This window comes from Microtus pennsylvanicus, chromosome 7 (genome assembly GCF_037038515.1).
Source record: "Microtus pennsylvanicus isolate mMicPen1 chromosome 7, mMicPen1.hap1, whole genome shotgun sequence".
NCBI classification, from domain to species: domain Eukaryota; kingdom Metazoa; phylum Chordata; class Mammalia; order Rodentia; family Cricetidae; genus Microtus; species Microtus pennsylvanicus.
The window spans coordinates 74,075,182-74,101,423 of record NC_134585.1 but is presented as its reverse complement, the minus strand read 5'-3'; the positions used below and the strand labels follow the sequence as shown (position 1 = coordinate 74,101,423).

Here is a 26,242-nt window from a genome sequence, read left to right as displayed (position 1 = left end):
GAAGTCTTTGCTACAGAAGACCATCAACACATGCCAGTTAACGTTGCTCCAAACGAAACCACTAAAGCTGATCCACAAATGTCTCATATGGTTTTCCGATGAAATAACATTTGCTGTCTTCCTTCTTGACACTTCACAACTTTTTTTTCAAACTATTATAATGATTTTCAGTTTCTATAAATAAACGTACAGAAGATTTTGTCATAGCTACCAGTTTAAAATAACACTATCTAGGGGGAAACTGGTTTGGAAGCTTCGTAGCAGAAACATATAGAGTACAGGAGCATGGACTACTATCAAAAATACAAGAACTGTAGAAGCACTTGCTAAGAAAATCACTGGGCTGATTCAATGATCAAGCACATTTTCATAACACAATTAACACACATTGTACAAGAAGTAGGGAGACAGCAATATCAAGAGGGCACAGAATTTGTTATTCTTCATCCTTTGTGAATCAGCACGACTAGTCACTACACTTGTACAATTAATAAAAGAACATGGAAGTCCTGCTTCTACATTGGTTTGTCAACATCTCCTTGTCAGAAACTCACTAACAGTCTGTACACTGTTCATGTAACTTTCTAGATCGAACCTTATTGATGGAACATAAAATAAATTCTGACTTTGTTGTTTACACTACACAAAATGAATAGGTAGACCCCCTTCAGTCAATTCAGTTCTGCTTTATTTATACAGAAGAAAAGCTGCCTGGTAGTCTATTATAAGGTTAGCTTGACTCCTTTATAGACACAGGCACAATGGGAGATGCTATTTACATAAACATGAACTAATTGTCAGCCTTACATCAAGCACTGGGATGTCATTTACTTATGGCAATGTAACAAACAGCAAGTGCCTTCAATTATTCCGATTCATAAAATCTAGTGTGTGTAACCCTACAATGGCACACAATTTTTACTTCACAACCTGTTACACTATGTGTGTACATGCATGTGCTTATATATAAAACCATGCTGCCAAACGGAAATTCGATTTCCACGACCCTTTTGTCTTGAGATTTGGTGTAAAGTACCGAATGCATTGCACTTTCAGGAGAAATCAACCCACCATGTCTGAAGAACTTCAACTCTACAAGACCTTTAAGTTCTACAGGCACCCTGAAACACTTTTGATGTTTAGAGCGAAAGCAAGCCTGTTTCACTTTCTCCCTGCCTCGAATGGATAAAGTTGTTGCTTGTGTTTATGTTTGCCATTTCTAATCTACGGGATGAAAGAAAGATCCTGGAACACGGAGGGTTAATGTCACCTTTGGAGACCCCCAGACGGGCACTCACCTCATGATAAGATTGGGATGGATTCAGGAGATGGAGGAGAAAGAGTCAACTCAACTCCAAAGCACTACCTGTAGCTCCCTAAAAGAGGGTCAGGATGTTGGGGGCGCTGGGAGAAGGGAGAAGAGCGAAAGAGCAAGGGTGCGATCACAAAAGGGACTTCTTTTCAAGGACCATATTTGGGGAAGCGTTCCAGACTGTGGCAGTCCTCCTTGCTCTAGTAAGAAAGAGAATCACAGGGACCGCTCAGCCCGCCCTCCCTTTCTCCGAAGAGTCCCGGCGCTTGGCCCTCACCCCTCAGGCCTGAGTGGGGGAGGGGACAGAGAAGAAGGCGGCCAGTCTCCGGGGCTCCTGCAACTACTAGGGGCGCCGCTGCAAGGCCTGGCTGGTGCCTCGCGGCCTTGGGGAACTCTGGCCCGGGACGCTGCACCCCGGCCCACCCGGCGGGAACCCAACCCGGATCTTAGAGTCGACTCACCGCTCTCCACCTCGCTGCCTTTCTTGGCGATCGCAGTGTTCCCCATGACCCGGGAGACGGTGAGCAGGGGTGACGGAGGGGAGGGGACCGGGGCCGTCCCGCCGCCCCGCAGTCTGCAGCAACTCCCGCTTTTGCTCAGCTCCCGCAGACCCCGGAGCGCGGCGTCAGGGCGCGCGGAGCAGCCGGGTGTCGGGAAGAGATGCGGCGAGCTCTCCGGCAGCAACAGGGACTGTGGCGCTGGCGGCGGCGCGCGGACACTCCCCCTTCCCGAGCCCGCCCTCCAGGCGCGCCCCCGGCACCGCGCGCCCCCGGCAGCCGCACACCCGGAGCGCGACCTCGGGCCCGGAGCGTCTTCGCGAGCCGGCGGGCGCACCGGAAGTGACGTCGGCGCAAGCCCCCCGGCGGGCGGGAACTCTTCTGTGCCGGGCTGGAGCGGTAACCGGTTGCTGGACTTGCACTCGGAGGCCAATCCCGAGGTAGCGGAGAGACGTGGAAACCGTTAGCTTGGAAGAACTATGAATCCTTCCTCCGCGTGGCACCCGGTGCCCTAAAGCCGGGCGGGGGGCACGGTGCCGGGGCTCGGCCTGCTCCTGCATCCGGGTGGCGCGGGTTCCGCACGCAAAGGCTGCTCACACGAGAGAGATCCTTCTGGGTGGTGGGAGGAACCTACTTGTGCCCCTCGGAGTCCTACGACCCCTCCTGATCCTTGGGTCAGCCTCAGCCAGGAAGGCCTGCTCTCCGCTCCCAACTGCTACTGGAGCTTCTTCCCTTCGCTCTTCTAGGTGTTATCCCAACACAAAGGTCCATCACATATTTCTTGACAGGTGGTACCACCGATTTCCCAAGAGAAAATGTTACTAATTTTACACAAGTACTGTTTTGTGCATCATCGCAGTTACCAACTTCAGGTTTCAAAATAAACGCGTACTCGATTGTTTGTTGAACTTTTCTTCATCTTAAGAGTACTTGAATTTTCTGTGAGCTTATTAGATAATTACATACCAGTCTAGTAGTTTTTGTTCTCTGTTCGTTTGAGCTTTTCTATGTAAGCACACATTCCAAATTTAGAAAAGAAAGATTAACTTCTGAAAGGGCAGAGGCCATGTAAATTTATTTTTTGTCTTCGTAGCACCAAGCGCAGTTGGCGTTTAATGGCTGTTGATTTGAAAGTAAGCCGCGATTTCTCAGTATGTTTTTTGTTTTGTTACTGAATAAAGGCAGCGGTGACTGGAAGATGCCAAACAAAGTCATCCTATTTCTTACTGTTAGTCACATTAAATTAACAAACTTGTACACCAGGCGTATTGCATCCTAAGGGTCATACAGATAGTAACTAGTTTGTCCTAAGATCCCAATGAAAATGTAGCATTACCGTCATGGTTAAGATCCAGCTGGGGCACAGAGACATTAAAGGACTTATCCTAGGTTGCACAGGTTTTACCTAACTAGAAGGATTTGAAATGAAGAAGGTAAAGACATACCATCTCAGAAATGCCAGATTGGTAATTATTTCAGTTTAAAATGAATTGAAGAGGTCGACCCTCAGAAGAGACCATTTGTCCCTTTTCATTATAGCAAGCCTTACTGTTTTGGGAAGATATCCTTTATATACAAAGGACAGAAAGTAAAGTTAATCACCGATACTACTAATTGGGGTTACAGTGAACTGGAATAAACAAACTCTGACATAATTCCCACACATATATATCTTTTAAAGACATCCTTGGAACTTACTAGACCTTTCCAGATTTTGTATTTGTCTAAAGCAATATGAAAGCATGATATCCGTCACTTCTTCAGACTTCACTTTCTGTGAAGATCCCCCTGTACCTGGAAAGTTAGTAACATGCACATTACTGTTGTCAGTCAGCTCTGGTATCTTCCTAGGTCCAACTAAAGAAGGCACACGGATCCAAGGTGGGGTGGGTAAGAGTGTCCTGTCCCTCTGATAGGCAGCTGGGCTCCACGGTGTGTGACTTACTATGCTGTAAATCGGACATTAGAAGACGTGGTGAATTACATTCCCTCCATATGAAATCCCACTGACTTGAAAAGGTAGAAGGATAATTGGTCTGCTTGAGGATATTTACTATTATTCCGTGAGTTTCCATTAAATACAAATAAAATAACAATAATAAGGAGGCAAGTGGACCAGACATGCTGACCCACACTTTCAATCCCAGTCTAAGGAAGCAGACAGATAGGTCTCTGAGGTCAGCCTAGTCTACATAGTTCCAGGACAGCCAGGGTTACAGAGACCCTGTCTCAGAAAGAGTGTGCAGGAGGGAAGAGGAACAAGAGAAAAGTGGCCTACATGACGTGAGGCTTGGTGTTGGCATGCGGAGATCTCACACCCTTTTCCAGTTACAATTAGCTTTGTGGATGAGATACTTTGTTTTGCATACTTAAATGCAGTAACAAACCGTGTGCAAACCAAATGTAATGCACCTAGACCCCTAGAAGGCTCCCCTCCCTCCATAATGTTGACTTTTAAAAACCTGTACATGCCTGAAGGCGAGCTTAAATGATACAAGTGTACACAATTTGTCTCTTCCCCAACCTTATTTTCAATCATGAGTCTTTGATAAGAAAGAAGCCATCCATTTAATGAATCGTCCATTTGAAAAAAACATCACTGGCACTTCTTAGAAAGGTCTTAAAAGATGGCCCATCAGATAAAGCTATTACTCGGCAACCTTGCGGAGCAGATTTCTGTTTCTTGAGTCTGATTAAAAGTCAGGTGGGGGCTGGAAAGATGGCTGAGTGGTTAAAAGCACTGACTGTTTATTCTTCCAGAGGACCGGGATTCAATTCCCAGCTCCCACATGACAGCTCATAACCGTAGCTTCAGTTTCAGATGACCTGACACCTTTCACAGACAGACAGGTGTAGGCAAAGACTGCCTGTTCATTTCCCTGCCACTCATATCCAAATAATCATACAGAAACTATATTAATTACAACACTGTTTGGCCAATGACTCTAGCATATTCCTAGCTAGCTCTTACATCTTAAATTAATCCATTTCCATTATTCTGTGTATCACCATGAGGCTGTGGCTTACCAGAAAGTTTTCAGGTCCTTCTTAAGCAGCTACATGGCATCTCTTTGACTCTGCCTACTTTCTCTTTATCTCTCTGGATTTCCCGCCTGGCTTTATTCTGTTCTGCCATAGACCCAAAACAGCTTCTTTATTAACCAATGGTAATAAAACATATTCACAGCATACAAAGAGGAATCCCACATCAGACAGGCAGGCAAAACATTAGTGTACATGAAATATAAATAATTAAAAAATGTATTCTTAAAAAATAAAGTCGGGTGGAGATGCTAGCTACCAGTACTGGAGATAGAGATAGAATCCTTAGAGCAAGCTCACAGCCAGAGTAGAGTAGCCAAAGGGTAGGAACTATGAATTCCAGGTTCAGCAAGACACCCTACCTCATTATATAAGGTGGAAACGATGAAGGAAGACATATGACATCAATCTTGAGCCTTCACATGAATACATGTGTACACACACCTCCACACATGGGTGTGTCCCCATACATGTCTGTCCCATATTCATAAAAGGAAGTTATGTATACCCTAACTGACAATAAATAGATCAAAAAAATGAGCTTTGCAAAACCAAACCAAAAAAAAAAGCCATCTCCCTTCACTCTGCCTGGATAGGACAGTATATTATTTGTTCATAATTGCAGAAAATATGATGATCAATTTTGAACTTTTTGTCATTTTTCTTAGCGCTGTCATTGTGGTTTGTTTACACTGATCATTAGGAATTATGTTTTACTAAATAGACGATTGCCCTGCTATTAGAGACCCATGACTGAAAATAATGGGAAAAGAACTGTCAAACTATACACAGTTACTTCCGTCATTCCAGCTAGCCATTGGACATATTACATATTTTATGGGGACAGTTGAAGTGTTCTGTGTAATTATGTGTTTTATAAGGACAGTTGATTGCTTGTTAGTTAATATTAATGATCCCATATAATTGCATACATATTGCTTTTGATTATTAGCAAAGCATTCTCTATTGGAATCCATTGTTCATGCAGGCACTCTTTAAAAGACTATGTCATAATCATGTTTTTATGAATTCTTCAAATGGCAAAAATCTTTAACTGTTTAACCACTTTTGAGTGATCAAAGAGTACAGTACTTTCTGTCTTTGGCGAGCAATCCCTTATGGGATAAACCTGTATTTTGCTTCTCGATGGGCTGTCACAGCAGCAAATGGGTTGGACAGAGAAAGACTGCTTCCTTCTGTGTCATAGTTTTTACTAACCTGTGAGCATGCAGGGTTCTCTAGTAGGAGAAACCAGAGGGAACTGCTTTGGAAATTCTTTTCCTTGTTACTTAAATTCTTCGTAAAATTCTTTTGTCCTTTTTATTTGATCATCACAGCAAAACCTACCAAAACAAAGCACCACCTTCTGCCCCCAGGTCTCATTAACTCAGGGGTGAGGGAAAAATAAAAAAGAGTAAATGCATATTTATATTCTACCTTGACTCCTGCTACTGAGTCCTGATGTGGGAGGTGATGTATGCCATGAATGGAAACTGCCAATATAGGTGGAACTGTCTTTAAAATTTTCTGCTTCATGGAAAAGTCTGCCAGACATTATGGGCCTGTAGGCTGAAAATGGGAGCCCCAAAGTTACAATTAAGTGACTGTCCTGGCAATGAGATGTAGAGGTTGCTTACAATGTACTTCCTGTTTACTTAGGTAATATTATATTCTTCTGGAGTCTTGATGGAGTTGAAAAATAAATAGTTATAGTTTTTTTAGTTATGATTAAAGTTGACATAAACTTTACTTTTTGCTTGATACCTGTTTTGTTATATGTAATCTTATTATGTTAAAGTTAAAACCTACCTTTTTATTTAGACAGAAAAGGAGAGGTGATTCATGCTGTGAATATGTTCTATTGCCATTGGTTTAAAAAGAAGCTGTTTAGCCATAAATAAAGGGCATTGAGCTTATAATTCGTGATCCTAGAGAAGCTAAATAAGAAGGTGAATCCAAAGACAAACATATAGGCATCTTCCTGAATATTAACCTTCATCAGGCGATGAAAGGAGTCAGAGGCAGAGACCCACATTGGAGCACCTGACAGAAATCTCAAGGTCCAAATCAGGAGCAGAAGGAGAGGGAGCACGAGCAAGGAACTCAGGACCGCGAGGGGTGCACCCACACACTGAGACAATGGGGATGTTCTATTGGGAACCCACCAAGACCAGCTGGCCTGGGTCTGAAAAAGCATGGGATAAAACCGGACTTGCTGAACATAGCGGACAATGAGGACTACTGAGAACTCAAGAACAATGGCAATGGGTTTTTGATCCTACTGCACGTACTGGCTTTGGGGGAGCCTAGGCAGTTTGGATGCTCACCTTACTAAACCTGGATGGAGGTGGGCGGTCCTTGGACTTCCCACAGGTCAGGGAACCCTGATTGCTCTTTGAGCTGATGAGGGAGAGGGATTTGATCGGGGGAGGGGGAGGGAAATGGGAGGCGGTGGCGGGGAGGAGGCAGAAATCCTTAATAAATAAATAAATTTAAAAAAAAGAAGCTGTTTTCAGCCAATGGCTTGACAGAGTAAAGCCAGGCTGAAAGAGATATGTAGAGAGAGTAGGCAGAGTCAGAGAGAAGCCATGTAGCGGCCCGCAGGAGACAGATGCACCGGAACATTGCCAGTAAGCCACAGCCACGTGCTGATACACAGATTAATAGAAATGGATTAATTCAAGATATAAAAGTTAGCCATAAATACACTTAAGGTATTGGCCAAACAGATAAATACAGATTTTATTAATACAGATTGTACTAGTAATGCAATTAATAGATTTATGTGTGATTATTTCGGGAGTCTGGGTGGCTGGGAAAGGAACAAGCAGCCTCCCTCAACAAGTCCCACACCCTTTCTTTTATTTATGTTTTAATTGTTTTATTGTCAGTTTGTGACAAAAATAAATTGGAAAAGATACAAATCAAAAGTACTATAAATAAGGAAGAAATAACTCCGTTAGCTATGATAAGATAATGCAAAAATAGTTTGAGTAACTTTATGTTAGCAATTTCAGAAGCTTGAAAGACAAACTAATTCATCAGAAGATTCTGTCTTGTGCCTTACAGAAAAAGTATCTTCAGCAGAATATTAGCAAAACAATAGAAAATTATTACAAATCCAATGGTGCATAAAATGAATTATAGACCATCCTGGATTTATTCCAGGAATGTGAAGCTAGATCAATTTTAAAACATCAAGGATTAGTGTTCATCACATTAGCATTTTAAATAGGAAACTTTATGATTATATAACTGGTACAGCAAAATTTTTTAACAAAACCCACCACTCATAGTTTCTCATAGTTTATAAGAAAAACTATACATAGGCTAAGAATACATGGTAATTACCTCAGCTTGATAAAGATCATATTTTTAAAAACCATAGCTACCATCATACATATTTAACATAATTGCAGAAATTCTAGTCATTCAAATAGGTAATGAAATAAAATAAAAAGAATATAAATGAGAAAGGGAGAAAAACATCTTCTATCTTTTTACATATGTTCATTTGTATTTCTAAAAATCTCAGAATATCTATAGAAGTAAGATATAAAAAATTCTTTGTGTAACTAAATTAAGAAAAACCAAAGCATATATTATCAAAATATAAAACTTCAATTCTGTTTGGGCAGATTAGTAATAAGCATGATGAAATAAAAGATTTAAACACAATAGCAGCCAAATGAAGAGATATTGCCTATAATTTCTGTATTTGGGATACTGAGGCAGAAAGACCATGAGTACAAGGCTAGCCTGGGATATATAGTGAATTCAAAGCTAGCCAGAGCTACCCAGAGGGGTTCTCATGCATCCACAGTCACAATAGACATACAAAAGAAAATCATTTATACTTTCTCCAAGGAAAATGAATTACCTAAGTCTAAACTACAGTTAACAAAACATGAATTAAATTATGTGTGAAAAATTAGATAAAAAATACATAATTGAAGATAAATATTGTCTTACAATCCAAACCTCAAAATATTACTGAGATTACTGAGGCAGAAAGACCATACATCAGATTGATTTATGTATTTGATGGAATTCCCATCTTGGTGAGACTTTTGTAGACATGGAAGAACTTATTACAAAATATGGATTAAAAAAAAAACAGGCCATAGGCTAAGCAGAGTGTTTGGAGAAGGAACAGAAAAGTGAGAAGAATTCCTGTTTAGTTCACACAGAGAGGAACTGTTAGAAACTGGACCTCAGGTTACAGCAGCAATACAGACAACCCAGAGGTTGATCCACACATAACTGCTTGATTGACATTCCACAAAGGTGCAAGCTCATTTCCACAAAAAAAAAAAGAAAGAAAAGCAAAAATTGGCCCAAAGCAACTGAACATTTGTGAAGAAAAATATATTCTTCATCTGCACTGTATGCCTTACATAAAATTAACACAGCAAACAGCACAGATTACAGTGCAAAATAAACACAAAGCAATGTAAAGAAATGTGAAAATTTCTGGTTCAAAAGGGACCTTATTTTTAATAGGGAAAATAATTTTTTTATTTTTTTGGTTTTTCTTTCTTTTTTTTTAAATTAATTAATTTATTTTTTCATTGAGAAAAGAAAGAAAAAAAAACAAGTTTCCACCTCCTCCCAGCCTCCCATTTCCCTCCCCCTCCTCCCACCCTTCTCCCCCTCCTCCCACCCTTCTCCCCCTCCTCCCACCCTTCTCCCCCTCCTTCCACTCCTCTCCCCCTTCCTCTCCAGTCCAAAGAGCAGTCAGGGTTCTCTGCCCTGTGGTAAGTTCTAGGTCCTCCCCCCTCTGTCCATATCTAGGAAGGTGAACATCCAAACTGGCTAGGCTCCCACAAAGCCAGCACATTGCATAGGATCAAAACCCCGTGCCATTGTCCTTGGCTTCTCATCAGCCCTCATTGTTCGCCATGTTCAGAGAGTCCAGTTTTAACCCATGCTTTTTCAGTCACAGTCCAGCTGGCCTTGGTGAGCTCCCAGTAGATCAGCTCCACTGTCTCAGTGGGTGGGTGCACCCCTCGTGGTCCCGACTTCTTTGCTCATGTTCTCCCTCCTTCTACTCCTCATTGGGACCTTGGGAGCTCAGTCCAGTGCTCCAGTGTGGGTCTCTGTCTCTATCTCCATCCATCACCAGATGAAAGTTCAATTGTAGACTCCGTGACCCTTAGTTATGGCTAGAAACCAATTATGAGTGAGTACATCCCATATTCATCTTTTTGGGTCTGGGTTACCTCACTCAGAATAGTGTTTTCTATTTCCATCCATTTGCATGCAAAATTCGAGAAGTCATTGTTTTTTACCGCAGCGTAGTACTCTAATGTGTAGATATTCCACACTTTCTTCATCCATTCTTCCATTGAAGGGCATCTAGGTTGTTTCCAGGTTCTGGCTATTACAAATAATACTGCTATGAACATGGTTGAACAAATGCTCTTGTCATATGATAGGGCATCTCTTGGGTATATTCCCAGGAGTGGTATTGCTGGGTCCAGGGGCAGGTTGATCCCGAATTTCCTGAGAAACCGAAACACTGATTTCCAAAGTGGTTGCACAAGATTGCATTCCCACCAGCAATGGATGAGGGTACCCCTTCCTCCACAGCCTCTCCAGCAAAGGCTATCGTTGGTGTTTTTGATTTTAGCCATTCTGGCAGGTGTAAGATGATATCTCAAAGGTGTTTTGATTTGCATTTCCCTGATCGCTAAGGAGGTTGAGCATGACCTTAAGTGTCTTTTGGCCATTTGAACTTCCTCTGCTGAGAATTCTCTGTTCAGTTCAGTGCCCCATTTTTTAATTGGGTTAATTAGCATTTTAAAGTCTAGTTTCCTGAGTTCTTTATATATTTTGGAGATCAGACCTTTGTCTGTTGCGGGGTTGGTGAAGATCTTCTCCCAGTCAGTAGGTTGCCTTTTTGTCTTGGTGACTGTGTCCTTTGCTTTACAGAAGCTTCTCAGTTTTAGTAGGTCCCATTTATTCAATGTTGCCCTTAATGTCTGTGCTGTTGGGGTTACACATAGGAAGCAATCTCCTGTGCCCATCTGTTGTAGGGTACTTCCCACTTTCTCTTCTATTAGGTTCAATGTATTCTGACTGATAGTGAGGTCTTTAATCCATTTGGACTTGAGTTTTGTGCATGGTGATAGATATGGGTCTATTTTCATTCTTCTACAGGTTGACATCCAGTTATGCCAGCACCATTTGTTGAAGATGCTTTCTTTCTTCTATTGTATACTTTTGGCTCCTTTATCAAAAATGAGGTGTTCATAGGTTTGTGGGTTAAAATTCGGGTCTTCTATACGATTCCATTGGTTGACTTCTCTGTTTTTATGCCAGTACCACACTGTTTTCATCACTGTAGCTCTGTAATAGAGTTTGAAGTCAGGGATGGTAATGCCTCCAGACAATCCTTTATTGTATAGGATTGTTTTGGCTATCCTGGGTTTTTTGTTTTTCCATATAAAGTTGATTATTGTCCTCTCAAGATCTGTGAAGAATTTTGATGGGACGTTGATGGGGATTGCATTGAATCTATAAATTGCCTTTGGTAGAATTGCCATTTTTACTATGTTGATCCTCCCAATCCAAGAGCAAGGGAGGTCCTTCCATTTTCTGGTATACTCCTCAATTTCTTTTTTCAATGCCTTAAAGTTCTTGTCAAATAGATCTTTCACTTCCTTGGTTAGAGTTACCCCAAGATATTTTATGCTGTTTGTGGCTATCATGAAAGGTGAAGCTTCTCTGATTTCCCTCTCTGCTTCCATATCCTTTGTGTATAAGAGGGCGACTGATTTTTTGGAGTTGATCTTGTATCCTGCCACATTACTAAAGCTGTTTATCAGCTGTAAAAGTTCTTTGGTGGAGTTTTGGGGGTCGCTTATGTACACTATCATATCATCTGCAAATAACGAAAGTTTCACTTCTTCCTTTCCAATTCGAATCCCCTTGATCCCCTTATGTTGTCTTATTGCAGTTGCTAGAACCTCAAGCACTATATTGAAGAGGTATGGCGAGAGTGGACAGCCTTGTCGTGTTTTTGAGTTTAGTGGGATGGCTTTGAATTTCTCTCCGTTTAATTTGATGTTAGCTGTCGGCTTGCTGTATATAGCTTTTACTATATTTAGGTATGACCCTTGTATCCCTAATCTCTCCAATACTTTTATCATAAAGGGATGTTGAATTTTGTCAAATGCTTTTTCAGCATCTAATGAAATGATCATATGGTTTTTTTCTTTCAGTTTATTTATATGATGGATTACAGTGATAGATTTTCGTATGTTGAACCAGCCCTGCATCCCTGGGATGAAGCCTACTTGACCATAATGGATAATTTTTCGGATGTGTTCTTGGATTCGGTTTGCCAGTATTTTGTTGAGGATTTTTGCATCGATGTTCATGAGTGAGATTGGTCTATAATTCTCTTTCCTGGTTGAGTCTTTGTGCAGTTTTGGTATCAGAGTGATTGTAGCTTCATAAAAGGAATTTGGCAATGCCTCTTCTGTTTCTATATTGTAAAATACATTAAGGAGTATAGGTATTAGGTCTTCTTGGAAGTTCTGGTAGTATTCCGCATTGAAACCATCTGGTCCTGGGCTTTTTTTTGGTAGAGAGGTTTTTGATAACCTCTTCTAATTCTTTTCATTGAATTCAAGGAAGACTTTAATTTCTTTCTTTATGTCTTCCTTAATCCAGGTATGGTTCAGTAGTTGACTGTTCAGTTTCCATGAATTTGTAGGCTTTCTGGGGGTAGCATTGTTGTTGAATTCTAACTTTAATCCATGGTGATCTGATAAGACACAGGTTGTTACTAATATTTTTTTGTAACTGTGGATGTCTGCTTTGTTACCGACTATGTGGTCGATTTTTGAGAAAGTCCCATGAGCTGCAGAGAAGAAGGTATATTCTTTCCTATTTGGGTGGAATGTTCTATAGATGTCTGTTAAGTCCATTTGATTCATTACCTCCATTAATTGTCTTATTTCTCTGCTAGGTTTCTGTCTGATTGACCTGCCCATTGGTGAGAGAGGAGTGTTGAAGTCTCCTACTATTAGTGTGTGCGGTTTGATGGCTGCCTTGAGTTTTAGCAATGTTTCTTTTATGTACGTGGGTGCTTTTTTATTAGGGGCATAGATGTTCAGGATTGAGACTTCATCCTGATGAATTGTTCCTGTTATGAGTATAAAATTCCCCTCTCCATCTCTTCTGATTGATTTAAGTTTGAAGTCAACTTTGTTAGAGATTAGTATGGCCACACCTGCTTGTTTCTTAGGTTCATTTTCCCAGCCCTTTACTCTGAGTAGGTGCCTGTCTTTGTGGTTGAGGTGTGTTTCTTGTAAACAGCAGAATGTTGGATCCTGTTTTCGTATCCAATCTCTTAGCCTGTGCCTTTTTATAGGTGAGTTGAGTCCATTGACATTAAGTGATATTAATGACCAGTGGTTGTTAACTCCGATCACTTTTTAGTCGTAGAGTTTGTGTGTTTCCCTTCTTTGATTTGTGTTGGTGAAGGGTCTCTAGATGTCTGAGTTGTTGTGGTCATTGTTGGACTCCTTGGTTAGTGATTTTCCTTCCATTACTTTCTGTAAAGCTGGATTTGTGGCTGTGTATTGTTTAAATTTGTTTTTATCCTGGAAAATTTTATTTTCTCCATTTATAGTGAACGAAAGCTTGGCTGGTTATAGTAATCTGGGCTTGCATCCATGGTCTCTCAGTTTCTGCAGTACATCTATCCAGGACCTTCTGGCTTTCATGGTTTCCATGGAGAAGTCAGGTGTAAGTCTGATAGGTTTACCTTTATAAGTAATTTGGCCTTTTTCCTTTGCAGCTCTTAATATTCTTTTTTTAGTCTGTATGCTTTGTGTTTTGATAATTATATTGCAAGGGGATGTTTTTTTTATTTTGATCCAGCCTATTCAGTGTTCTGTATGCTTCTTGAACCTTCATAGGTATATCTTTCTTTAGGTTGGGAAAGTTTTCTTCTATAATTTTATTAAATATATTTTCTGGACCATTGAGCTGCACTTTTCTCCTTCTTCTACTCCTATTATTCTTAGGTTTGGTCTTTTTTATTGTGTCCCATATTTCCTGAATGTTTTGTGATGAGAGCTTGTTGGACTTGCTGTTTTCTTTGATCAGTGTGTTTATTTTCTCTATAGGATCTTCAGAATCTGAGATTCTTTCTTCTAACTCTTGTATTCTGTTGGTTATGCTTGTTTCTGTAGACTCTGTTTGTTTACTTAATTTTTCCATGTCCAGCCTGCCCTCTGTTTTTGTTTTCTTCTTTGCCTCCATTTCAGTTTTCAAGTCTTGAACTGTTTCCATTATCTGTTTGATTGTTTTTCCTTGGTTTTCTAGGGTATCATTCACTGATTTATTCAATTCTTCAAACTTTCTGTTATATTTCTCATCTATTTCTATATAAGGGCGTTTTTTACATGCTGTTTAAGGGCATCAATCACTTTCATGAAGTCAATCTTTTCTACTTCTTCTTGATTAAGGTATTCATGTCCTCCCGTTGTGAGGTCGCTGGTTTCTGGTGGCTTCATGTTGCTTTTCAGCTTGTTGGGTGAATTCTTGCCTTGGCGTCTGCCCATCTCTTCTTCCAAATGCTCCCTTATGGATCTTCTTTTACTGGATCAGGTCTCCTTGCCTACCCAACGCTGGCTCTCCCCAATGTTGGCTCTCCCCAATGCTGGCTCTCCTGGCGCCCCAACGCTGTCTCTCCTGGCGCCGAGAGCTCAGGCCTCCATGCTGATGGGGCAGCTTGCAAACAAAGCGCCTACCCTGCTTGGTGCAGGCAGGCCATAGAAGCAAAGGAACTCCTACCCGCTTGGGTGCCCCAAGGATTCGGACCCAGTGCCCAGACAGGCTGGGCTGGGTGATGTTATGTGCCGAAAGAGGGCGGTGGAGCCGAAGTGGGGAGGGTTCTGGATGGAAGCTGGGTGGGCTAGGAAGAAAGAGCCCCAAACCCTTTCTTAAGTGCCCTTGTGTAATACCCATTTCTTTCCTTTTTTCACCACTCAGTGTATTTTTGTAATATTTATTTTTTTAAACATATTTTAAGTTGAAACATCTTATTGGCAGCATATGTTCCTTGGGGACACTACAAATCTTACAGCTTTTTACATTTTTTTTTTCATACCAAAATGTAGATACTGTTGTGGCTAATTTTATGTCAACTTGACACAGGCTAAAGTCATCAGAGAGGAGGGATCCTCGATTGAGAAAATTCCTCCATAAGAATGGCAAGCCTGGAGGACATTTCTCACACAGTGTTGTGTATGCATGACTGAGGTAAAAACACTTCCTGGAAGTGTTTCCTCAGAGTCAGCACATGGAGGCTGTGTTCAGTGGTGGCCAAGGTTGTATCTGGTGCTAGCAGCCAAACTCGGTCATGTGAAAGAGTCTCCTTGGTGGTACTGGTGTTGAAGGCATGGAGGGATCATAAAGAACAGCTGAAGCTTGGCACTGTGGGCAGGCAGGGGAGGCCATTAGAGGAGGCGCAGCCACAGTAGCAGTCAAAGGGGTCATGGAGAAAAGTTGAGGGTTCTCATCATAAAAAGAGCTCAGGAGAGGCTCTTGGAGTAAGTGGAGCCAGTAGCAGAAGACCCCACTGTTTTTGTAGAAGCCAATACTGTGGGAGGACCACCACCAACAGTGACTGTGGAGTGGCACCAGCCGGAGCCTAGAAGACAAGCTGTGTGTGCTGCAGAGGCTGGAGGAGTGACCCAAACCCGTTGGAGGGGCCCAGATGATCCTGAGCGAATCCCACATATTGAACATTGAATTATGTGTCTGATGGAGTGTGGTTTTCCTGTGTTCAGATTGTGAGTGTGTCCTGGTTCTTCCCTTTGAAGCAAGAAAATATTTAGTTTAGTTTTGATTTTTATAGGAACCCACAATTGAGAAACTGAACTTTTAGAAGACATTTTTCGATTTTAAAAGAGACTTTGTATTTTTACAGAGATTGAACGTTTAAAGTGTTTGAATTGGTAAAGACTATGGGACTTTTAAATTTGTAATATATTTTATATTTGTGTTATTTACTGACCTGAGATCTTAGGGAATAACACAAAAAGGAAATGATATGTCTTAAAAACTTTTGTGTGTCAAGTTGACAAGGGGTCAATTGTGCCGGCAAATTTTGTGTCAACTTGAGTCATGGGGTGGACACCAATTGAGGAAATGTCTCTATAAGCTGTAGACAAGCCTGCGGAGTATTTTCTTAATTAGTGATTGGTGTGGGAGGTACCATCCCTGAGTTCTGTAAGAAAGCAGGCTGTATGTCTGTGTCTCTTAGGCTCCTCATTGTTGTCTAGGTTCTCCGGGATTGTGATTTGTGGGCTTGTTTTCTTTGCTTTATGTTTAAAAACCACTTGTGAATGAGTACATGTGATAATTGTTTTTCTGTATCTGGGTTATCTCACTCAAAATGATGTTTTCTAGCTCCATCCGTTTGCCTGCAAATTTCAAGATGACATCACTTTGTTCTGCTGTGTAGTACTCGATTGTGTAAATGTACCACATGTTCCTTACCCATTCTTTGGTGGAAGAGCATTTAGGTTGTTTCCAGGTTCTGGCTATGACAAATAATGCTGCTATGAACATAGTTGAACACATGTCTAATTTACATGGGTAGTAGGAAAAGATAAGATCTCCTGAGTAAATTGGGAGCATGGGGACCTTGGGAGAGGGTTGTAGGGGAGGGAAGAGACAGGGAGGGGAGCAGAGAAAAATGTAAAGCTCAATAAAAATCAATAAAAAAAGAAAGCAGGCTGAGCAAGCCACATTTAGCAAGCCAGTCAGCAGCTTCCTTCCAGGGCTCCACATCAGCTCCCGCCTCAGGTTCCTGCCCTGGTGAGTGTCTGCCCTGACTTCACTCTGTGATGGACTACAATGTGGAAAGCTGAAAGATAAGCCTCTCTTTCCCAACTTGCTTTTGGTCATGGTCTTTCATCACAGCGATAGGAACTCTATCTAGTAGAGGTATCTTGAATCTGAACTGTACAACTATTCTCTTCCTTCTAATATCTTTCCTTTAAAAATAATTATGTGGAGGCCAGCCTGGTCTACAAGAGCTAGTTTCAGGACAGGTTCCAAAGCTACAGAGAAACCCTGTCTCAAAAAATAAAAAAAAAATTAAGAATTTTATGATTCGTCTCTGTGTGTTATGCACACATGTATGTATGTGTGCACTTATTGTAAGGAAGCCAGAGGAGTTCCTACCTGTAAGCGATTGTGAGTGTATGTGTGTGTGTGTTTGTGTTATGCATACACGTATGTATGTGTGCACTTATTGTTAGGAGGCCAGAGGAGGAGTTCCTACCTGTAAGCGATTGTGAGTGTTACAGCTCTGGAGCAAAGATATCCTGACATATTAGGAAGTCAGGCTATACCTAGAGCTGCAATAGAATAGCTCTGGAGGCTGGAGCCACTTTAGGACAGCTCAGCCCTGGAGGGAAAGGTGTCCTGACTTGTCAGAAAGCTAGGCTACCTGAAGCTGGTGGTGCAGTGGGGGATGGTCTCCCTGCAGGACATAGCAATCCTGCTCCTCCCCTAGACAAAACTGTCACCGCTGAGCTCTGCTCTGTTCCCCTAAGGGAACGTCTTAACAGAGCTATCTGCTTCTTCTCTGACTCAAGAGGTTACTTCTGTTACTCTACTAAAGGGGAAGCCCCTGCAGAAATGTAGCCATCTCCTGCTCCTGGGAAAAGTTGTTATTTTTTCTGCTCAGCCTTGCTCAGTCCCCACTAAAAGAATGTCTCAGCCAGGCTTTTTCTGCTCAGTCCCAAGGGACAACTCAGCAAGGTTCTTCCATTCTGTATCAGCTAATGAAGATCTTCACCCAAGACTCTTTTGAGAAAGAGATTTATTTGGGGAAGAGGAGTCCAGGAGAGTGTCTGCCTCTGTCAGGGTGGTGAAGGACAGCCCACAACTGAATAGGCAGAGGGGCTTACATAGGACTTCTTAGGGGCCCAGCTTTTCCAGGGAAAAGGTTTTCTGCTCAGGATTGGTTATTTTTTCAATTCAGTGACTGGTTAGTTTGGATGGTAGAGTGTTGGCTGTGGTTTCAGGACCAAATTGTGTTTCTTTCACTCAGATTTATTATGTTTTTAATTTTGAATTTGAATTAATTTTTGTTGTAATTTCATAAACTTTTTACTTTTGCCAATTTATTTATTTATTTATTTTTAGTTTTTCAAGACAGAGTTTATCTGTAGCTTAGGAGCCTGTCCTGGAACTAGCACTTGTAGATCAGGCTGACCTTGAACTCACAGAGATCTGCCTGCCTCTGCCTCCCAAGTGCTGGGATGAAAGTGGTGTACCACCACTGCCTGGCTTTACTGTTGCCAATTTTTTCACCCCCAGCTCCATTCAGTTATGTGACTCTATAGGAAGCCATAACCACAGTTTAAGAAGGAATAAAAAAAATACTTAATAACACCTAGAATACTAAGTATGTTATCAAGTAAACCATTCAAAGTACAAGTTTGAAGCTAAAAGGAAGGCTCAGCGGATAGGAACACTTTCTGCTCTTGCAGAGGACCTCTGTTTGGTTCCCACTACACAAATGCTAGCTCATAACCGTCTGAAACTCCGGTCCTCAGAATCTGCGGCCCTCTTCTGGCATCTGGAGGAGGTACATGGCAAAAATGCACGAATGCAGCCAAAACACTCAAACACATAAAAATAAAATCAAAATGAATATTGAAATAAAGCATAAATCCAAGAGTCGTATCCAGATCTATAGCTCCCAGAAGCAATAGAAAATGATAATCAGAAAGCGGGGAGAAACGTGTGGATGAATAGGGCAGATCCAGCTGACAGGGTGCAGACAGCAATGGGCTGCGCTCAGGCTCCGTCCTGTTGCTGTGACACGTGCTTTATACTTCTAGTCCATCAACTCTCTGACGCTCCTATCCTGAATTCGCAGAACAGGGTAAATTAGTGTGTTAGCTACTTCTCTTGGTACTACAACAAAATGCTTGACAAAGCAAGCTAAGCGAGGAGGAAAGGGAGGGCTTGTTCTGGCTCACAGTTTAAAAGCCCCATCCATCACGGCAGCAAAGTCATGGTGCTGGGAGCCTGGGGTAACTGATCAGTTTGCATCCATAGGCAGGAGATGGAGAGTGAGGAACCCTCAGCGTACTTTTTTCTTTTTATTTGACACAGGATTCTAGTCTGTAGAAAAGGGCTGTATGGTGGTTTGAATGAGAATGGCCATCACAGGCTCTTATATCTTATTCTTTGGTCATGAGTGGGTGAAAGGTTTTGGGAAAGCGTAGCAGTGTGTCCTTGTTGGAAGAGGTGTGTCACTGAGCGGGGTGGGCTTCCAGGTTTGGAAAGTCTATGCTGGGTCCAGTTTCTCTCTTTGTCTCCAACTTACGGATCAGGGTGCAAGCTTTAGCTACTGCTCCAGCACCATGCCTACCTGTCTGCTGCCCTATTCCCTGCCACCATGGTCTGAAACTGTAAGCAAGCCCCCAAATTAAATGTTTTCTTTTATGAGTTACCTTGGTCATGGAACAGTATCTAAGGCTACCCACAGATAAGTTGGGCCTTCTCTACTCAGTTACGTAATCTCCCTCACAGAAATGACCTGAGCCCTATCTTCCAAGTGATTCTAGATCATGCCAATTTGATAACATTAACTAGCATAATTAGTATATACTTTCTGGAATCACTGCAAAGATAAAATGGTATCGATCGTGCAAAGTTCCAAGCATTGCATATGCTGCAAAGTAACATTGCCAGCACGGTTCCTATGGCTTCCTTTCAAGCAGGGTTCAATTAAAAGATAAGAATTACTGAGCTATATAAAGTGAGGACTTTAATACAAGGATTATACCTCCCCTAACTGGAAGCTTGCCTAGAATTTTATTTCAAACTGAATAGCCTTGCATTTGTCAGCTGTGGAGTGCAGGCTGGTAACTGGGGTGGGGGGAGGGCAGAAAAAATATGGGCTTCTGTGATGAATTGGACAATTAGAATCTTCTGCTGAAGAAGGTGGCGTCCTTGCCATCAGCTTCACCCTCACCTGGCCCAGGACACTAAGAAGTGACCTGAATGAGCTTGAAAAGGTGCAGTCCCAGTGATGTGCTCCATCATCAAAACGACCTGGGAAATCTGGGACACAGGCTCTATAACAGACAAGCGGTAAGCAGTGCAGAATATAGGCTGTGATGTCAGAAGAAGCACAGAAAGAATTTAATAATCAAAAAGCCAATGTCTGTATATAAAAAGTTCCTGAAAGAGGAAACAGGAAAACTGCAGAAAGAGCCACTAGGAAAGCAATTGAAAAGGGAAAGTTTGTTGACATTTTCCACGCTCTGGCATGGCAGTGTGTTGCTGATAAGGACAGGGCTGTTGTTTCTCCTTGCTCACAAAGTGTAATCAGCATAATTCTGTCCATACGATAATGCAGACTCTTCTGGAAGTGAAAAGCTATCAGGATTCCTGCAAAATATGTCATCCACAGGCCTAGAGAGTTACTGTCTCTGAACGCCATTCAGTGAAGTTGCATAGGGCTAGCAGTTACTGTCTCCGAAGGACATTCAATGAAGGTGATTTTTGGTCTTGCCGTCTGAAAGCAAAGTACCTGTAGATGGTATTATTAACAGGAATGGAGAAAAAGGGATTTTCTGGATCAATAGCTGCTTATCAGGAGTCATGAAGATGTGCTAATTTGATCAAGCTATGCATCTACTTCTGATAGCGATGAATCAGCTTATAGTTTAGCTTGTGGTGACTCACCTCCGTTCTCCAAATTCAATGCATCTTCTGCAGCATCCAGCAGATGGTGGAGTGGCAGGTGTGGTTGCTCTCCCTGCATCCTTTAAGTTCTTGCTAGTGGCATTAACCTTTTTCATCTTTTCCAGAGCTCAACAATTCCAGCCAGTCTGGGTCTGGAGATACCTTGTCTCTCTTCGTGGCTCCTGGGGTTACAGGTGCCTTCCAGACTTTTATGTGGGTCATCAGGTTTGCACAACAAGGCAAGTTTTGCCCTCTGATGTTGTCTGAGGATTTCTGTCCCACCAGGTCCCCCAGCCGTTTAGTTCCACAAAAATCACACAGAGGTCTACATTAGTTATAAACTGGTTGGCCTAGTAGCTCAGACTTCTTATTAAATTTTATAACTTATATTAGCCCATTATTCTTGTCTATGTTAGCCACGTGGCTCAGTGCCTTATTGGGTGAGGCATTCACATCTTGCTTCTTCTGTGGCTGGGTCACGACTGCGGACTGCGCTTTTCTCTTCCCAGAATTCTCGTTGCCTTGCCTCTACTTCCTGCCTGGCTACTGACCAATCAGCATTTATTTAAAATATAAGTGACAGGGTACAGACCATTGTCCCACCAAACTCTGAGTCATCTCTACAGCACAAAGGTTTTGATTTTGAATTTTTAATAGTAGACTTTAAAATTCTTCATGCAGCCACATAAACACACAGTATTTCTCTAGAAATCATCAATCTGCATTTTTTAAATTTTAGAAGTAATTTCCTAAATTTCAATACGACATCATGAGTTGTGCTATGTTGTTTTCACACACACACACACACACACACACACACACACACACGGCATCACACATGTTTGACTTTATCCTTTCCTTTCTCGCTGTTCTCCCTGTCTCTACTTCCTCACTCTGGTCTTCACAGACAATATTCCTTCTGCTTTCCTATCACAAACATTCCATCATGTTCTCTTTCCTTCTTCTCTCTCTTCAGCAAGAATTTTCCTCTCTTCTCTGGGTTTTCATTGTACTTCACACCCAGCACTGGTACATACAAATAAAGATAAGCCTAGATCCCACACAAGTGCCGTCTTTTTTCCTGGATCTGGCTTCTTTTACCTAACATTATAAACCCCAGTTCCATCCATTTTCTTTCTGAAAACATCATCATTTTATCTTTTTTTTATAGTTGAATAAAGTTCCATTGTGTATACTGTGTTTTCTTTATTCATGCCTCTATTTCATGGTGTTTCCTGACAGTTACAGAAAATAAGATGCCTCACACAATGCCAGTCAACTGGGAAAAAAAGACCAAGTCATTTGTTATGAAAGCTGGCTTTAAAATGTAGTTATAATTGTCTAAATAATCTGGTCACAGAAACCATCACACACAAACCATCACCCTAGTACACCCTGCATGCAATTCATAAATCCAGGTCATTTTACCATTTGGAGAATATGTTTCTACATAAGAGTAGAGGGTTATCCAGGGTGTTCAAAGACACACATTTCAGATGAACATTTTGTTTCTTCTCTTTTTGGGACCCAGATAACAAAGTTTTTGTCCTGGTATGAGCTCTAGTGAGACTCTTGTTGCCAGTCTGAAAATCTAGGGAATTGGCTTGCACATCACGCATCCTGGATATGTGGGAAATCATCCTTCCTATATGGCATAGTTCAATGATGTCACAATGCAAAAGAAGCAGGTCAATGCAAGACACAGAAAAAAAGAAAATTTCTGTGTTTCTTTTGGATGACTTGCTATGAACACCCTGACCACATGTCTAGTGCTTTCTGTGCTCTTTTAATGCCCAGTAGACCTACATTTGAATCTCCTCTCCATCCTCGTCCTCGTCTGTGAAGTGTGAGATGCCAGCAGTGCCCAGCTCATCAGGTTGCAGAAGGAATGCGTGGCACATGGACGGTATCAGCCCCACTCGCATTATGACAGTTAGAGGATGGTGCTGCGCATCTCTGGATCTAGTTTAGTATTGATTGACATCAGTTTCCCAGCTGCAACTGATAATGTAGCCCCAATTTGCAGCAGGAAATTTGCAAATTAAAGCAATTTGTAAATTATTCAAAGTCTTCACTATATGTTCCTAGGCTCCTGTTCTTTTGTTACATAACCACTCACCTGCCCACCAGAATGGAAGTATAAAGCAAAAATAAGAAATGAACAAGAAAGGCCAGGAGAGATGTGCATGCTTACAGAAACGCCCCTTGTGTCCCAGATCTCAGTATGGTAAAGTTGAGTCTGTGGTCTCCCAGGTGTTCATCCTGCAGCTTTTGAACTTGAGTGACAGACTTCACATATACAAGCTTATCATAAATCCCAATGTCTCATTGCAGACAGTGATAGAAATAATAGCTCTTTAGTCTGGCAAAAGTTAAAACAATGGACAAAAAGCTGGGCATTTTTGGTTCAGTTACAGATAAACAGAGGCAGGCATGCCCTTGGGGCTTGCTATATAGCCAGCATGATCTTTTTGGCGAGTACCAGACCATTGAGAAACCTTGTCTCAAAGAAAGGGCAGATGGCTTCTTGAGGACCATTAGTCAAGGTTGTCCTTTGACTTCCACATGCATCCCCCCCCACACACCACACACATGCATGCATGCTCTCGCACACACATGGCAATGAAGGACAGGGTAAAGTTTCTTTAGCCAAGCTACAACTAGATGCAAAAATGTGGGGGTTGTTGGTTTTATTTAGTATGCCAAAATACATGAGCCAGATTGTTTTCAAAGATGAGAAGAGCAGTAAGTTTGATCTGGTTGTTGTTTTGCTCACACTTCTCAACATCCAGGCATGGTGCTGAAAACATAGACAGACCACAGTAGCGGGAAAATGTGTGGGGCAGAACAACCCCATGGCCAGACAGGAAACCAGAGAATGACTCATAGGTCAAGATGATTCTTTTAATAACTCAATTTTATGAGAAGTTAGGATCTCATAGGAATTAATTCTTTCTGACCACTGAACCTCCATTAACGTAATGATTTCATCTGTATCCTAATCAGTTAGAAGAGGTCCCACCACCTCCCATCACTGCCACACTAAGGACCATAATTCCCTTATTTGAACCCTAAGGGGACAATTTCAAGTCCTTTCCTGCCAACTGCTTATCTTAGTCCCCTAGACATCTATGCTTCTGTAGGTACATGCATTTCAGCCTATAAGGCTGTGAGGTCATTCTCCCTGCCTTCTTTATGGTGGGATTCTTTCCTTGACAACCTACTCTTTCTTGCTTTTCACCAGCCTCAGAGACCTAAAATACATTGTTAAACCTGTCACATATCAAAATACAACATGATACCACACACGACACTTACACAGCACGATATGAACAAGGGTGGGAAAGAGCTGATCTACTCCATGATTAGTGTTATAATATCCTGTCTAGCATGACAAAGTAGTTGAGACTTTCACAGTGCTGACTCCGGGGATCTAAAATGGTTAGAAGCCAGTGATAGTCATGGTAATTTCTATGCATTAGTGTCTTCATCAGGAGCAGAAGTAGGTATATGGAAACTTTTAAAATGTTGGCTACTTTGTTAATTTTTTTGCTTGTTTTGGCCTTTGGCTTTTTGAGATGGGTTCTCACTATATTTTAGAAGGACACATTGGTAGACACAGTGAAGCAGATTTAACACACGGTGCTGCATCAGTGAAGTGTGGGATGGTGGGTATGGGGTAGGTCATCAGAAAAGAGTCCACCATGTTGTCTAAGACGTGACTGACACTGGTTCCAGTCTCCTCCAATTTCATCCTTTATTCACTCAGAAGTGTTTGCTGCTTGTTCGATGAGAAGCCCACTATTCAGAGAGCAATAGCGAAGAGATACCATATAAAGACTGCTTATAAACTGTTTTATTTTCATCCCTGTTTTATTCTGGGATATCTGGTCATATATAGAATGCTAATCTAATTGGGTTTGGCAGTGAACCGTGAGAAAAGTATAGAAAGTATCACCAGGGAACCATGTTGGACTAACCAAAATTGCCAACTTGTCATGAGCATTGCTAAATGATACTTTGAGAAAATGGGATGCTTTGGCTTTTTGGGAATGACTTTGTAGATCATACAACAGTTTCCCCTCGTGCTATAAATAGATGAGTTCCAGTGATCACTGCTTGTGTTCTGAGAATATTGTGGCATCTTTAGTCTTGGCAGCTATGTAAGGTCAAAGGGTAAGGTCAAAGACTGTGGAGAATCCCATCTCCTAGGATTACTTATTGTGAGTCAGTTTGTAATTCCTCGTGCTTCTAAGAAAACTACTATTTTTGGAATGTGAGAGTGACCCCAAAGGTTAGCAAGCTTAGTGTGCTGTTTACTTTGTGATGGGATGGTTTTCTTAAGAAACTTGCCTTTTAGTAAAATGCTTTCTGTCTGAGATACTTGAGTCCTGGAATATGATGAACCACGCAGGCCACAAGGCAACAGACTCAAGGAGTAGGGGAGTATTGCATCACATTTTTCCTCTTTTGCTCTTTGAGGGGCCCACCACCCAGCTTTTCAGTAAATCACACACAGAGGCTTAGTCTTAGTTATAAACTCCAGGCCTTATGCTGGCCTGTTGCTAGCCAACTTTTCTTATCTTAAATTATCCCATCTATCCTTTGCCTCTGGGGTATTTTCCTTTTCTTCTGTGTATCTTACTTTCCTTCTTACTCCATGGCTGGCTGGACAGCTGGGTAGCTGCACCATGGCATCCTCCTTTCCTTGTTTTCTAGCTGTTTCTCCTTTATTTCTCCTTCTATTCATACTCTGCCTGCCAGCCCTACCTATCCTTGCTCCTGACTCACTATTACCATCTAACTCTTTATTTATTTTTTAAATATTTGTTTATTATGTATACAATATCCTGTCTGTGTGTATGCCTGCAGGCCAGAAGAGGACACCAGACCCCACTACAGATGGTTGTGAGCCACCATGTGGTTGCTGGGAGTTGAACTCAGGACCTTTGGAAGAGCAGGCAACGCTCTTAACCTCTGAGCCATCTCTCCAGCCCCCATCTAACGCTTTATTAGGACCATCAGGTGTTTTATACAGGCAAAGAATCACAGCTTCACCAAGGTAAACAAATGCAGCGTAAACAAAAGTCATACACCTTAAAATAATATTCACCCACAGGGAAGAGATGTTTAGAAACCAGAAAGAATTGACCATAGAAAAACTTGGAAAAATACAGTTCTAGCTTTGTATCCTGGGAAACGTATTTAATATTTTGAAATTATTAGTTTCCTGCTTTTGTTTATACCCGTGGACTAAAGCTACCCTTAGCCCTGGTCCAAGAAGCTTCTTTTTACTATGGGCGGTAGTTATTTCTGAGATTCAAAACCGACCAAAGTATTGCGACTAAATGACTGTTGAGTGTTCAGCCCTACACAGGGACATTGGTACCATTATCTCTGAGGCTCAGCGAGCATCATGGAAAAGGGGCTGGAAAGAACATAAGCATGGAAGCCCGGAGAAGAGTGCTGCAAAATGCTTTGCTTGGCATGTCATGGCCATTGCACACATGCGTTCACAGCAGTGGGTGTTTCCTGCAGAAGCCCTGCATACGGGGCCCTTTAGCTTTCCACCATGAACAGAGCAGGAGCTCATGGGGTCCACTCTCCCCTGAGGAACTATTGGCAGTTAATGGATATGGAGAGAGTCGTC

The 26,242-nt window shown here is 41.8% G+C and overlaps 1 protein-coding gene across 1 annotated transcript in view; it reads right to left on the bottom strand.

Moving 5' to 3' along the window:
- The window catches only part of Prkacb (protein kinase cAMP-activated catalytic subunit beta), an 87,400-nt gene extending 85,372 nt beyond the window's left edge, over positions 1-2,028 (bottom strand). Inside the window, exon 1 of the mRNA XM_075981117.1 lies at positions 1,774-2,028. Within this exon, the coding sequence (XP_075837232.1) occupies positions 1,774-1,819 (46 nt within the window). The 5' untranslated portion in view covers positions 1,820-2,028. The remainder of the gene's footprint in view (positions 1-1,773) is intronic.
- Positions 2,029-26,242: the final 24,214 nt, after the last annotated feature.